The sequence below is a fragment of the Parasteatoda tepidariorum genome, chromosome 9 (genome assembly GCF_982258835.1).
Source record: "Parasteatoda tepidariorum strain Cologne lab strain chromosome 9, Ptep-v5.0, whole genome shotgun sequence".
Taxonomy (NCBI): Eukaryota; Metazoa; Arthropoda; class Arachnida; order Araneae; family Theridiidae; genus Parasteatoda; species Parasteatoda tepidariorum.
The window spans coordinates 78,614,133-78,628,756 of record NC_141763.1 but is presented as its reverse complement, the minus strand read 5'-3'; the positions used below and the strand labels follow the sequence as shown (position 1 = coordinate 78,628,756).

The 14,624-nt window shown below is 30.1% G+C and overlaps 1 protein-coding gene across 3 annotated transcripts in view; it reads left to right on the top strand.

Moving 5' to 3' along the window:
• Nucleotides 1-14,624, top strand: part of LOC107446216 (A.superbus venom factor 1) — a 91,791-nt gene that overhangs the window by 62,001 nt on the left and 15,166 nt on the right. For all 3 annotated transcript variants that reach the window (XM_087152209.1, XM_087152211.1, XM_087152210.1), the window contains exons 26-33: nt 4,864-4,938; nt 6,184-6,352; nt 8,014-8,180; nt 9,468-9,626; nt 10,701-10,811; nt 12,010-12,139; nt 13,362-13,445; nt 14,406-14,487. In XM_087152209.1, the coding sequence (XP_087008335.1) occupies nt 4,864-4,938; nt 6,184-6,352; nt 8,014-8,180; nt 9,468-9,626; nt 10,701-10,811; nt 12,010-12,139; nt 13,362-13,445; nt 14,406-14,487 (977 nt within the window). The remainder of the gene's footprint in view (nt 1-4,863; nt 4,939-6,183; nt 6,353-8,013; nt 8,181-9,467; nt 9,627-10,700; nt 10,812-12,009; nt 12,140-13,361; nt 13,446-14,405; nt 14,488-14,624) is intronic.

Genomic DNA, 14,624 nt, shown 5'->3' with positions numbered 1-14,624 from the left:
GCTCGCTTCCGTGCTCTGTAATAACGGTAATATTGTGCATTTTTACCTCGTGGACCTCTTGTACCAGTGGAAGCGCTTGTGGTTGCCTCATCGTCTCGCCATGGAAAATGTATTTGTATTAATAATGTAATTGAATGCGTCATAATGTAATTTCAAAAGAGAAAACCTAACAATCAATTGATACTCACAAGAGACGTACCTTGACATAACCTTAAATCCGTCGCATTGTCCGTGGGATTGCTTTCACTCATTTTTTACAATTGTTGTCCATTAAATTTGAAAATAAAAAATACTATCCTTTTGAATTATATGTGTATGTACTAAAAAAATATTTATAGAAAAACAATACTTTCATGACTTTTATTATTTTTATGCTAGTGAGAACCAAAACAATATGGAAATGAATGAGAGAAAACTGGATCCTACCACGTGATTTCCCGGCCAATAAAAATGTAGCGTTAAACGTTTAACGCAGCGTTGTTGGAAGTCGCATAAGAAGTATAACTTCAATAAAAATTTGAAAAACGAAAAATGTGGGGCGCATAAAATTCATAACAGTAATGTTTTATTAGTGTGTGTATGTGTGCTCATGAGAATATGTGTATGTACATGTGTAATTGTAATTGTATCTGAATGTGGATGTGTATGTGGAATATGTTCGCGTATATGCATGTGTATATAGATGCATATGTGGATGTGTATGTGACTGTGCATGTGTAAGAAAATGTAAGAAAATGGGTATATGTATGTGCATGTGTACTGTTATGTATTTCATGCGCCCCACGTTTTTCGTTTTCCAAGTTTTTATTTTTTAATCATTATTCTCCACTACAAAAACGTGGTTTTTAAAAATATTATTATTATTATTTTTCTTTTTTGTACTCACTTCCAAAATCTCAATTTCTTAACTGACTGCACACAAAACTTTTCAAATGACATGTGACACTAATTTGAAATAATCGAATCGACAACAAAAGGCAATCGCGAAAATACTATTTTTTCTTTATTTTAATTTTATTTTACTTTGTATGTCTTCTTTCTCTTCATTTTCATGCATTGCAATCGAATTCTGAACTATGTGCCAAATTTGAAGTCTGTAGCTAGTCGGGAAGTTAGTTTAAAATCGATTACAAAATTCCACCCGAACAGACATACACGAACCCAAGTTAATATAAACGTAGTAAAAACATAATGGTCTAACACAGCTTTTAATTGTTGTCGTCGTATTTAAATTGGCTGGATCACATGGTTGGATCCAGTTTTCTCATATTATTTTTCATATTGTTTTGGTTGTCATCAGCATAAAACTAATAAAAGTCATAAGGTGTCGTATTCCTACAAATATTTTTGTGTACCTCAACTAAAAGCACCGGTACCATTATTATTACGTTTTTGATTTTGATTGTTTTCTTAATTACGATTTTATAATTAAGAGATTTGTTTTGTTTTTTTATATTATTATTATTATAACGTTATTCTCGCTACATTTCAAGACAAGTAGTTTAAATCGGTGTCTAATTTTATTAACCGTTTTGCAATTTTTTGTGCAAATTACACACTGTTAAAAGTTTCATTCTAAAATTATGGTAAAATAACTGGCAGCTGTCTGCCCATCCGATTAACCGTAAAGTTTACGGTAAAGACCATTTTCTTTCTTTTATGGTTTTGAAGCCATTTACAAAAAGTATGGTTTTAAAACCATGAATGCAAAACTAAACGGTTTTCTAACCATTTACAGCTAGTATTTTTCAAAAACGATAAAAAAAAATTAATTATTTAACTAGACATAGGAGCTCGGCTTTTCGTAATGTAATGGGCATTGAAGAATGCCGGATACTAGAAATTCTTTATGTGTTCAGGAGTGGTGGAAATATTGTGGTGTCAACACTTGGACTCGAATTCCAGTTCTGCCGGACATGAGAGTGACAGATAAGCCCATTCGGCTATGATATGTACTCAGTTGTAAAAAACTAAGTAGCTTCATTAGGTGGTTCTAGTTGGTGCGATAAAATTCTGGTTGTTTAACCGTATTAGGTGAAAGCAGTTAATAAACAGTTTTTCTCAAACTTAACAGTTTGATTTCCATTTTATTTATGTTTATTTTACTATTTTGATTAAATATGGTAAAATAACCATTCAATAAATTGTTATTTAATCGTTTTTTCCGAGAAATTTCTAACAGTGCATTAATATACTAATAAAAATTGAAGTTAAAAGATTTGTTAAACAATTAAGAACTTAACAATCACTTTCGTGTACAATATGATGCATGCACCAATTGTATTTATACGTCAGTTGGGTTAGTCAAAATATTAAATTACAGTTGTGAATTTACCAAATTTGTTACATCAATATATTTTTGAATTTTAAATGCTATTAAAAAAAATACCTAAAAAATTACTTACGCTCATTAATAGATCTTAATAAAATCAGAAGATAAATATTTTGGCTTGGGAAGTGGGGGCGCAAGGGTAAGCAAATAGAATTATTTTTAATACATATTTCTTGAGTAAAAAAGTTCTACTTTCTTAAAAAAATGTTTTATGCAAAGGAACAATAATTATTACGAATCAATCGTCGGGATTGGAGAGGGGTAGTGAACAGGGGGCTTAGCCCCCTAGTCTTTTATCAAGTTACAGACTTATCTTCGATTCTTTTGGAGGGTAAACCATACTTCATAGATTTTAAAAACACTGTTATAGTTAATATCAAATAGTAGAAAGAAATTTTGTGGTGTATATTTTGCATGTAAAATATTTAGGTCAATGATACATATACAGTGAAACCTCGGTTAAGCGGACTTTCTTAAGACTAAAAAAAAAATGTCAGTTTACGAAAGTTGTCCATTTAGGGGAAGGATACACTAATAACGAAATCTCACACGATAAATTGTTTTTAGCGTCATTGCTATGATATTAAAATTACTGAATAAACTATAAATTTATTGCATTAATATTTGTTTAAACTAAACGAAATTATAATATTTCCAGAAAAAAAGAGTTTTCAGAAACATGTTATAAATCTTATAAGTTGCCAAACACATTTTTTTATTGCAGGAGCGGTTGCTTGATAAAATTACTGCGCCTTTCAAGCAAGCTAGAAATTTTAGGTTTGCTAACAAAAAATGGGGCCGTGATTTTTAAAAAGCGCTTTGGTATAGATTTTGGAAACAATAAAATAAAATACGGTTAATAACAATTAAATATGGTTTTAAAATATACGATAAAATTTGGTAAATACGACAAATTTGGTAATTTTATCATGATACCTTTAGAGCATGGCATGAAAACATTTTATTCGGTTGGACGTTCTCAAACTATTTTTGTCCTTCTTTCATTAATCTGGTTTTATGCCCTTCACAGAAAGTTATAAACTGTAAAACCGTGCTGTCCATATTATCGTTCAAATGTATTGCAATCTTATTATGGTGTTAAATTAACAGTGGTATCGCAAATTCTTAAACTTTATTACGCAATATTGTGGTTCAAATTGAACAGAAATATACACTGGTAAAAAAGCATTTTTAAAACTTCCAAAATATGGCAAAGCCTTAAGTGTTTCTGGCTGCATGAGAACACCACAACGATCGATAATTTTTACCGAACCACTTTGGCAATGATTTTGGTAAAATCAATAATAAAGTATGGCTTTAAAACCTGTGATGAAATTTGGTAAGATAATCTGATCTTAGAGTATGGCAGAAAAAACTATTTATTCAGCTAAATTTACCTTTCAGTTTCGTATTTTTTAACTAATTGTTTGAAAATATGAACTATAATTTTTGAAAACCAGAAGTTCCGGTAAGCCTTTACCATATGAACGGTAAAATTATAGAGGGAATGCTTTAAATACCGTATAATTTGTTTTTATTAACCGGAAATATGTTTTTTTTGGCGTGCAATATCATAACCATACAGTACGGTATTTTTACCAGAATCGTTTTCTCCACGTGATTCAAATTTACGCAGTTCGGCAATCCAATCAATCCCAAAAACAGTTCTTACAACGCCTCTGCTATGATTTGATTTCAAATGTAGCATTTTAAATGTAAAAAAACTTATTTATAGTTATTCCGATTATATGCTTAGTAATGTTAAAAGTAGTAATATTAAAAACTAGGGGGTTGCTTTAAAAACATATTCATTTTGAAATTAAAAAAATGAACAGCTTAATCTTTTTTTAAACTTCAATAAAATTTCAATTTTGAAAGTTTGAGGAAATATTTTGCACTTTAATATTTCCAACTTACATAAATAACTAACATTTTTAAAATTGTTGGAGTGTTGATTTTTAATAGTTGATTATTGTTAACTAAATTAGTTGTATTACACTGAGAAAAAAAAAGTAGGGTCAAAACTATCAGAATATGGTAAAGCTTACAGTGTTTCCAGCTCTATGAGAATACGAAAAAACTCGAAAACTTTTACCGAATTGCTTTGCTAATGATTTTGGTAAAATTAACTATTTTTGTAACATGTGACAAAATTTGACAAATGTGGTAAAATTTAGCAATTTTTCATGATAGTTTAGAGTATGGTGCAAAAACCATTTATTATTTTAAACTTGATTTTCAGTTTTGTATTTTTTACTAAATATGTGGTAATAAGAGCTAAAATTTTGAAAACCAGAATTTCCGGTAAACCATTACCAAATGAATGAAAAAATTACCACATGAATGGCTTAAATACAATTTGATTTTTAATACCAGAATTATGTTTTTTCTTATGCTTCACCAGAAATGTCATTACCATACAGTGTGGTAGTTTTACCAGAATTGTTTCGCCTTGTAGTAAGAAATGCTAATAGTGAAATTATGCATAAACCTTATTTTTATTTTCATTTCGAATCCACTTTACTTTTTAGGGTGGTGTACAAGGAAGTATTCCGATGACCGCTTTCGTTCTCATTGCTCTCGAAGAATGCGAATGTGATATTGGAGTAAGTGTTCTTGAAATTTTAACATTTTGTTTATGTTAAGTATTATACCTCTTAGATTTTGCATATTTAGAGAACAGAGGTCAATTGAGCACTTGAGCATGTGTTAAACAATTAGAGTTTTCTTAGTTATTAAAGGAATTCTACCCTTATAAATGTAATACACTGACATACTTGACATACACTGACATACACTGACATACTGACATACTTGAAAATATGTAACTTATTGTTTAAGATATGTATGTAATAATTATTTTGATGTTAAGCATTATATCTTTTAAAGTTTTCTTATTTACAAAAAAATAAAAGAGGTGAATTGAGGATGTGTTAAGCATTTAAAGATTTCATAGTTTTTGAAAATGCTGCCTTTATACACTATCTGGCCATATGTAGCCGGACACCCAGTGGTATGAACTTAGAGCGTCCTGAGACACATATTAATATGATGTTGGTCTCCCTTTTGCATCTCGATGACAGCCTGTACACGTCTGGGAAGACTTTTCACCAGTTTTTGATAGGTGGCCGTAAGAATTGACTTCTAGACTTTCATCGCAGCTGACGTAATCTGGCTACCTAATCTACGCTCTAATTCGTCTCAAAGGTGTTCTATGGGATTTATATCGGAGCTCTAAGAAGGCCAGTCCAGTTTTTGAACCCCCATTTCGTCAAACTATGTCTCTGAAAGTCTCGATGTGTGATTGGAGCAGTTAGCCTGCTGGAATGGGCCTTCCCCGAAATATTGTTGGGAGTTCGGTATTGCCCAGAATGTCCACATACTTCTCATAGTTCATATTTCCAACCACAGGAACTAACGGATGTATAGTTTGTCCAAAATAAGAACTTCTCCAGACATTCGTCTGGACCTGTGGCGGTGACCATGGTAACGAGGTATGATTATTTTAAGTAGGGGTGCGGGGTCACTGTTTTTGGCTCGGGTGTGCGAGAGAAAGGGAATCTCTTCGGTCTATTGTGCTAGCCCTATATTGAAGCTACTCTCCCTAAAATGCGCCATTCTTGCTTCTATAGCACCAGACGGCCTTGGACTTTGTGGCGGGAGGAGTTCTTAAATTAGACAAACTATAGACTAAACCACGAGAAACACCCCCACTCCATTATACTTCCACCACTTTAACAACATGGTGTTCGGGTATTTTTGGCAAGATAGTGTATTTTGAAGCATAATATGTTTGTAGTTCATTTATTATGAGTTAGACATTCTTACGTGTAAATATAATTTCAATTTAGAATCTTCTTATAACAAAGAAGAGAGCCGTGGCTTATCTTGAAGATCATTTAGGAGAAGTAAACGATCCACTTCCAATTGCTGTAGTTGCCTATGCCTTAACACTGGGTGAAAGTGCATTAAAACAAGCTGCTTATGATAGAGTGGTATCCATAGCAAACTACAATGAAGGTATCTTGTAATATTTTTATATTTTAACATGAAGAAAGGAATGTTAATGAACTTGTCAGGCTTTAAGAAATAGGGAAAAAAAGCAATAGGTTAAAGCATTAATTATTATAACCATTACATTACTACTAAAGTTTTCATTTATCACAATATCAGAGCATAAATTTATAACACTATTACTAGTAAGTATTAGGTGTGGGTTTAATGACCAAACATAATTTAAAATTTATCCAAAAAGTATGGAAATAATCAAATGTTCCGAAAAATGCACATCACCAGAAAAATCTAAAAATATTTTTAAAAAATGAAACCAAATTTGATTCGAACCACTTTCTTCTGGTCATGAGGAAAATTTCAAAAATTTTCATTGGAGTCTCCATTCTTAAAGACAAATTTGGATTTACCTGAAAAAGCTCTCCAATTTGATTTACAAATTGCCTGCAATTCGGTTTGCAGACTATGTTGTTCGAGAATTAAAATGGGTTACAAATTGTTTAAATTGAATAAATCGAATGAAATACGCGCTAAATACAATAAAGTAATAAATAAATAAAAATATGCGTATTTGATCATCTGTGGCTAAGATGGCGAGTTTTGGAGTAATGTTCAAGTTTAGTTTATTTAGATAGGTACATTAGGTAGATCAAGTTTAGTGTTATTACATTTCTCGAGATATTTTCATTTGAAACAATTTGCACATCGTTCTTATTTTGCTATTACTGCGAGGTTTGCAAACCAAAATGCAACAAGCTGTAACTAAAACTGGAGATTTTTTTTCTCTGAAAAATCGCAATTGGCCAAAAATTGGCCTTATTGGCCAAATTGGCCTTATTTAATAATTTGAAATTGCTCCATGATTTCCCAGGTTTGATGTTAGGGGATTTGAAGAAGGTATCATTGATTGAATCGTTTGAAATATATGACACGTATTCAGAGTTTTTTCCCGTAGCATATTTTCGAGATATTTGAACATTTTCATATTTTTTGAACATCCTGTAGAGTTTTACAGTTTATGCATAGAATGTTGTCCAAAAAATTATGCACTTTAAGGGTACAGATTATGTTGCTGTATGGTAGAAAAAAAACGTTTCCAAATTGTGAAATCAATAAATGCAACAGAGGGATTAAAATAATCTTAAATCCGCTCCTTCAAAGTTAAGCTAAAAGCTGTTTTCTAATGATTGAGTGAACCACTTCGCAATTGAAATAGACTGATATTTGTTTTGATTATTTAATAACTCCCTTTTTTTCTTAACTAAATAATTAGTTTCAAGATATTTAAAACACGTATTTTTTTCTTGCTTGAATATCAATTTTCGACCCTTAATATCTATCGTAAGGCTTCATCTTTTACAAAGAATTGTAAAATAAAATTTTAAAAATATTCTTCACAAAAATTTTTAAGGATTTTTAAAGATTATTAAAAAATACAAAGATTTGTAAATGTTATAGAGTTGACTCCAAAAACGAAAATATTCCTCACTGTCGAAACATAAATTGCATGTTTTGACAAAGATTTCAAAACTTTATTTAATCATTATTTCGAAACAAAACAGAAAACACAATTGGTACATTGTTTAGTAAATACTTTGCAATTATATAAGTCAAAATGCTTGAAGATTTTTGAACATTTTTCATGTGTTTATTTATCTATTTTTGAATAGATAAAAATGAGATGCACCTGGGATCGGGTGAAACAGCTGAAAATATTGAAGCTACTGCATATGCATTGCTGAATCTACTACTTTTTGATGATCTTACTCGCGGCAATTCTATTGTTAATTGGCTTAATACTCAACGGTTACAATCTGGATCTTTCAAATCAACTCAAGTAAGAAAAACAACTCCTTACTTTTTTATGTTACTTGTTTTCTTGCTATAATAATAAATATTCATGCACTGTGTAAATTTATATATAAGTCCAGAAACACGAGTTCTTCTGTTAGCTCTTTTAAAAACGCACGTAATCAAGTTCATCATTAAAAGAGTTACACTGCAAATTTTTTATATGGATATACTGCAAATCATATATCAGATGCCTCGTGTAAAATAGTTTCACTAAATTTAAGCCACTAAAAATACTATAGGAGAAAATGCAATCCGATCGCACTTTAAAAAGTTTTACAATAGTCTAAGTGATTTATTAAGAGTCTCATGTAAAAATTTACACTAAATTTAATCTTCTGAAACATGATCAGAGAAAGTGCAATCCAATCGCACTTTAAAAAGTTTTACAATATTCGAAGTGATTTATTAAGAGTGTCAAGCAAATTTTTTCACTAAATTTAAAACTCTAAAACACGCTTGGAGAAAGTGCAATCCGATCACATTATAAAAATATTTACTTTGAAATCGACTCGACGGGATTTAATAAGAGTCAGTATCATGTCAAATTTTTCACTAAATTCAATCCTCTAAAACATGATTGAAGAAAGTGCAATCCAATCTCATTGTAAAAAGTTTTGCTATGTGATCGTGCGAGTGTTACATGTTTTATTCCCAATGCAGACAGCTCGATTTTCAAGGTTTAAGAATTTTCAGGGGTAAGCATTCGATTTAAATCGTAAAAATAAAACAAATACGGATGTCACAAACATTTATTTACACCACTTTAGAATTTTCAAACAAAATTTAAGAGTTTTGATGCTGAAAAAAATATATAGTTTGAAAAGTTGGAAAAGAGTCATTATTTCACCAAAATTCCTATCCAATCAATTCTTCTTCACTAGTATTCCGTCATCTTTTTCACTACACTTTTATTTGTTCGTCTTTTGTACTCGTGAACAAGAACCGCATTTCTTTAGCATGGCTCATCTTTACTGCGTAATAACTCTCAGGGAGAACCGATTTTCCACGTTATTGATTTGTCAAAACTAAGTAATCATCGAAACGCAACTGGCAGCAATCCAATCGTAATTTGTCAAAAACTAACATAAACTGTTCTTTCCCCTTGATCTTCGTTAGATTGTTTAAACTTTTTGTTAGAATATAAATAACTTACAAATTCTACCAAATTATTTATTTATTTCCACATTTAATTCAAAATTCACAATACTTTTTCAATTTCGCAAATTGTAACTATATATTGTTTACATATTTTTCTTATCCTGAATGCTAGGATACCGTGGTAGCCTTACAAGCTTTATCAGAATATGCCATGAGAGCTCAACTGCCATCAGTCAACCTTGTAGCGAACATTTCATCGAGTAATGACAGAAACTTTCATAAAGTTCTTAGTTTTACGGAACAAAATGCGCACATTTTGCAAGATATCAAAGTAAGTTTGAAAACAATATTTTTTTAACTTGTTCAATTTTGTGGCTTTATCAAACTATATTTTTTAATTTTATTCCAAACATAGCTTTCAGTAAATTTGATTGATAATTGTATAAAGTTACATTTTTTATTTATTCATTGCTGATTTTTATAGTTTCTCGTTAAGCTATAATATTAAAATTAAGGTATGGTTTGCATGTCACACCAGAGCTTCAATAATGAACTATTAGCGATGGTTTACGATTCATCGCTAATGATGGTTCAACGACAACACTGGTGCATAGGCACTCCACAATGCTGCAATTTCGACAAGAGCACAAATGGTGGTGGTAATCACCTGACCTCTACTCCAAGCTCCCCATCCAGTCAATTGTTAACTTTTCCTGTAATGAAACCGCTGTGGACTTTACTTTAGAGTATATTTCGTACCACTGATACACAATCTGAGGAAGTTCAATTTGATGAGACCCATTATTTAATATGGAGGATTGAACTCCGGTCTAAGCCACAGTTGACTATGAATGCACCCACATAAGGTGGCAGAGGAATTTAGAAAGAAGCTATTTTTTTACTATTAGATTTCGCTATTAGCTAATTTCTTCAGAAAAGCTAATCTTGTGCTTTAGCTTTCTTTTAAAGAGTAAAAAAGGGTTCATTGTTTTTTTTTATTGCTTAACATTTTTACTTTTTTGTTTATTGTGTTTATTACTTAATGCTATCGATTGCGCAAAGCTGATTTTCAATAAAATTTACAAGCATCTGGTATTTTGTTTTAAACCAAATAATATTTACTCATATTTTTTTTTATTAATCTTTAGCCATGTTTATTATCTTGTCAGATTAAAATATATAGTATTGGCTGCATAATATTAACAGTAACTTTTGAAGAAAAAAAAATACGCAACTTATCTAATTTTTTCATTATTACTATTATTATTATTATTGTTATTATTATTTTTTGAATATTTATTCAGATTCAATTTTGTTACTTTTCCATACATGTTTTGCTCATTTAGTTTTTTACTTTTCCATTTAATCCCGATATTTATACACATTTAATTTTGTTACTTTTTAGGTTAATAAAATCGGAGGAATGCTGTTTGTAAATACTGGTGGACATGGAATCGGATCACTATCTGTGAAATTACGATATAATGTTCTTCATTCTGCCGAAAAAATGTGCAAAGCAAGTATACTTAATACATTAATACACAGTAGTTCGTAATTTCTAAAAATAAAGCTATTTAATTAAATACAGGGTCACACAAAAAAAAACGGAAACTTTTTAACCATCCTGTAAAACCAAGAGTGATGGAAGTAAAACCTTTTATTCAAAGTAATTAGAAGTTTAAAATTTACCATTTTAAAATTATTGATGGAATTAATCATTTTTTAAAAATTACGTCCTTTAGAGGCCGTCCTCCTTTACGAATGCATTCTTGAAATCTGCTTTTGAGATTCCTCATTGACGAGCATTTCTTGGTCGTCCTGTTGGTTACCTCTTTAGAAAGATATAATCCTTTGGGCAGATCTAATCCTTTGCAGCGTAACATGAAAAACACATATTCGGTGACCTTTCAGTCTGGTATTTTCACTAAATGTGGGGTAATAAGAGCCATAATTATGAAAACCAGAATTTCCTTTAAATTTTTCAGTATGAAAGAAAAAATTATCAAATGAATGGTTTAAATACCGTATATTTTGGTTCATATTATCCTCAAAGTTACGCTTTTTTTACTAGAAATATCATTACGGTAATTTTAGCAGGCTTTTTTTGTCTGTGTACTCGTAGATTATATAAAAGTTTGCAGTGGATTTCTGTATTGGATCATGGCAATGAAACATTGTGATTTAATATTGAACTAATTTTTCTGACCAAACCAAAAATTTATGGGTTTTGCTCACAAGTGTTAAGCACAACTTTGCATCCTTCAATTACCTGAAAAATTGAAATTCATATAACTTTTGGGTCGAAGGCCATACCAGACCTGTAATCTCCCCATGATTGTACATTCGATTGATCATTAATACATAATATAATTTAAGTACTTTGAACTTTATTATGGTGCAAATTTACAGCATCATTGATAAGACAATGCGCTGAACCATGTATTTATTTAAATTGAACTGTATTCAAGGTTAAGAAATACAATAAAGTGGTGCATCTCGTTAAGATTGTGGACAGTTTAAATGATATTAACTTTCAACACACTTCAAACCTATTAACAGTGCACAAGCTAGTTTCAGAACGCAACCTGTGTGCATTTTACTAACTTTTAAAACAGCATTTCTTTGTTATTTCATATAATTTTGTTGCTTCACCAAACTATTTATCTATAATCTTAATAAATAATAAAAATCTATCAAATCATTTATATTTGCAGTTTGACGTGTCAGTCAATGCTACAGAAATTAAGAAAGAAAAGAGAGTTCCATTAGTTTTAAATCCTAAAGGAAAAGATTTGTTTGAACGTTTTCCTCCTGATCTCATTAGAGGAGTTCAAGAAGCTTTGGGTAAGAATATTATTCTTCCTTTTTACAACTGAAAATGGCGAAGCATTAATCCAGTAGAATGTTCTAAAAATTTCCATTTGGAGAAAAAGGAATAATTTATTGTTACTGAAAGGGATTTTAAAACATATTCACAGTTTAGAAAATTTTTCTTAGCATGAGGGACAAAATATTACTTTAACGCATCACTTCATTTGATAACGTTTTTGTTTTTTTTAAATTTCTTGAAATTTTTGTACTTTAAATGACGATTATTTGAAAAACATCGAAATTTCATTAAAAATTCTAAATAGATTTATCTGTTTTCCTCCCATGTGATTTCTTAGCTGTTGATAGCGTTTTCGATTTTTCATCGATTAAATATTTGCTTTCTTCCGTGCATACTTTTTTTGATATCACATTTGTCTAGGATTCTAAAAATATATATTTAGGGTAGTGATGACAGCACATCCTACATACAGTAATAAATTCTCAAGATTAATTGCTTCTGTAATTCATGACAATTGATAAATTAATTTAAATTGTTCTAATGAATTTTTTGCCTATTCAAAATTTATGTAGCACCATGCAAGTAATTTTTAAAATATACAGAGCTTTAAATGTTCAATAATATTGGTTTAACTATTAGAGACCTAACCATTGAAGCCTTATACTTTTTTGACATTACATTTGTCTTGGATTCTAAAAATATATATATTTAGGATAGTGAATACAGCATACCCTGTATTTATATCCTGTAATAGATTCTCAAAATTGTTTGTCTCTGTATCTCATTCAAATTGATAAATAATTTAAATTTTTAGCAAATTTTTAGCAAAATTCAATATTTATATCATGGCATGCAAGTCTTTTTTAGAACTTACTAAATTTTGAATTTTTAATAATGATGGTTTAGCATTGGAAATCAAACCAATGGGGCATTTTGTTGATAATTGTTACAAAGAATGAGTAACGCATGTATATTTTTACATTAAAAGACTGAAGTTGAAATGGTGAAAAAATTTAATTGGTGAAAAAAAAATCGTATTTAAAGTAATAAGAATTGATGCGTTCTGTTGATAATCATTTAAAAATTAAGAACCGCGTGTATTTTATTTATAGTAAAAAGCCGGGAATAAATTTTTAAAAAAAATGATATGGTGATAAAAATATTTAAAATAATATGAATTGAAAACTATAAACACGATTGACGCTTTGAATTTTGTCAACTGCTTAATTTTTTCAGATCTCAAAGATGACGTACCGGTTATAGCCGTTGATCCAAGAAACAGAAAACAACCTTTAGTTGGAGATCGTGAAGCTTTGATAGGTAAATACTCTTTTCTTCCTCAAATTCATAATTTTTTTAAATTAATTAAAATAAACCTGATTATTAATTTCTTGCTCACACAATTATGATTAAGTAAAAATTGTCCACTCAAGTCTGTAACCGTTCTTTAAACATTCAAATGTTTGCAGTTATTGTGATAAAAGTGGTGGAAGTGTAGTAAAGGAGCAAGGCACCGGACTACATGGAACTGCATATAGCGCAACCTAGTGTAAAAGGGCAGAGTTAAGGCTTTAGTTTCAAAAGTGGTATTATACTCGTAAAAAAGAAGGATTTAAAAGATTGTAGAATATCATCAATTTCATGCAGAATAACCACGGAGTTGACATTAATGCTAAGAAGAGAACGCTGAAAAAAACATCATTTGCTTGTTCATGATGTTCCTCATAAACACGTGATAAAGCGGTCTTAAAAGGACGCCATACCGTGGAAGAAAATTTTCGTTGCAAATTCTCTTTCACATCTATGAAAAATTTGAAATTTAAAAGAAAAAAAAAGTAAGTTCAGGCAAACCTAGAGTTTGTCATGCTGAAAAAAATACTTTAAAATATTAAAATGCAAACAAATTATTAGAGGAAAACTTCTCTGTTGCTTAATAAGTTATCATCTTATAATTTATTTTCATAATTTAGTTTAAAAAATTGTTTCAGTGTATGAAATTTCACGGCCTTCTCTAGGTTTGTCTGAACTCACTTTTTCTACACTTTAAATTTTAAATTGGTCAAAAAGGAGAAGGAGAATTGGCGACGAAAAGTTTTACCCGTGATATGACGTCCTCTTAACTATCTTGCAACGAAAAATTATTTCACTACACCCAGACATTTTTTAACTGCAACTGTAGCTGTTCGAAAGTTAAGAGATTGATTACGGACTTAAAGAGGCACATGTTATTATTGTTGATTTGTATACTGGTTATTCTTACAAAATTTATTTTTTTTCCAGAAAAAGTAAGAAATAAAAGAGAAAATCAGATGGATAAACTTCAAAATAGCAAGTTGATGTTAAAAGTTTTAATTTGCGTCAGGTTTGTTTCATGTTTATCAGTAATTCGCAAAATATGTTTTATAAAGTAAAAAGAAATTAAACAATTTAAAAAAAATTCACAAATAAATTTTTAATTTTAATTTAATTTTAAAAACTTATACGAAGATAGTTAAAGAG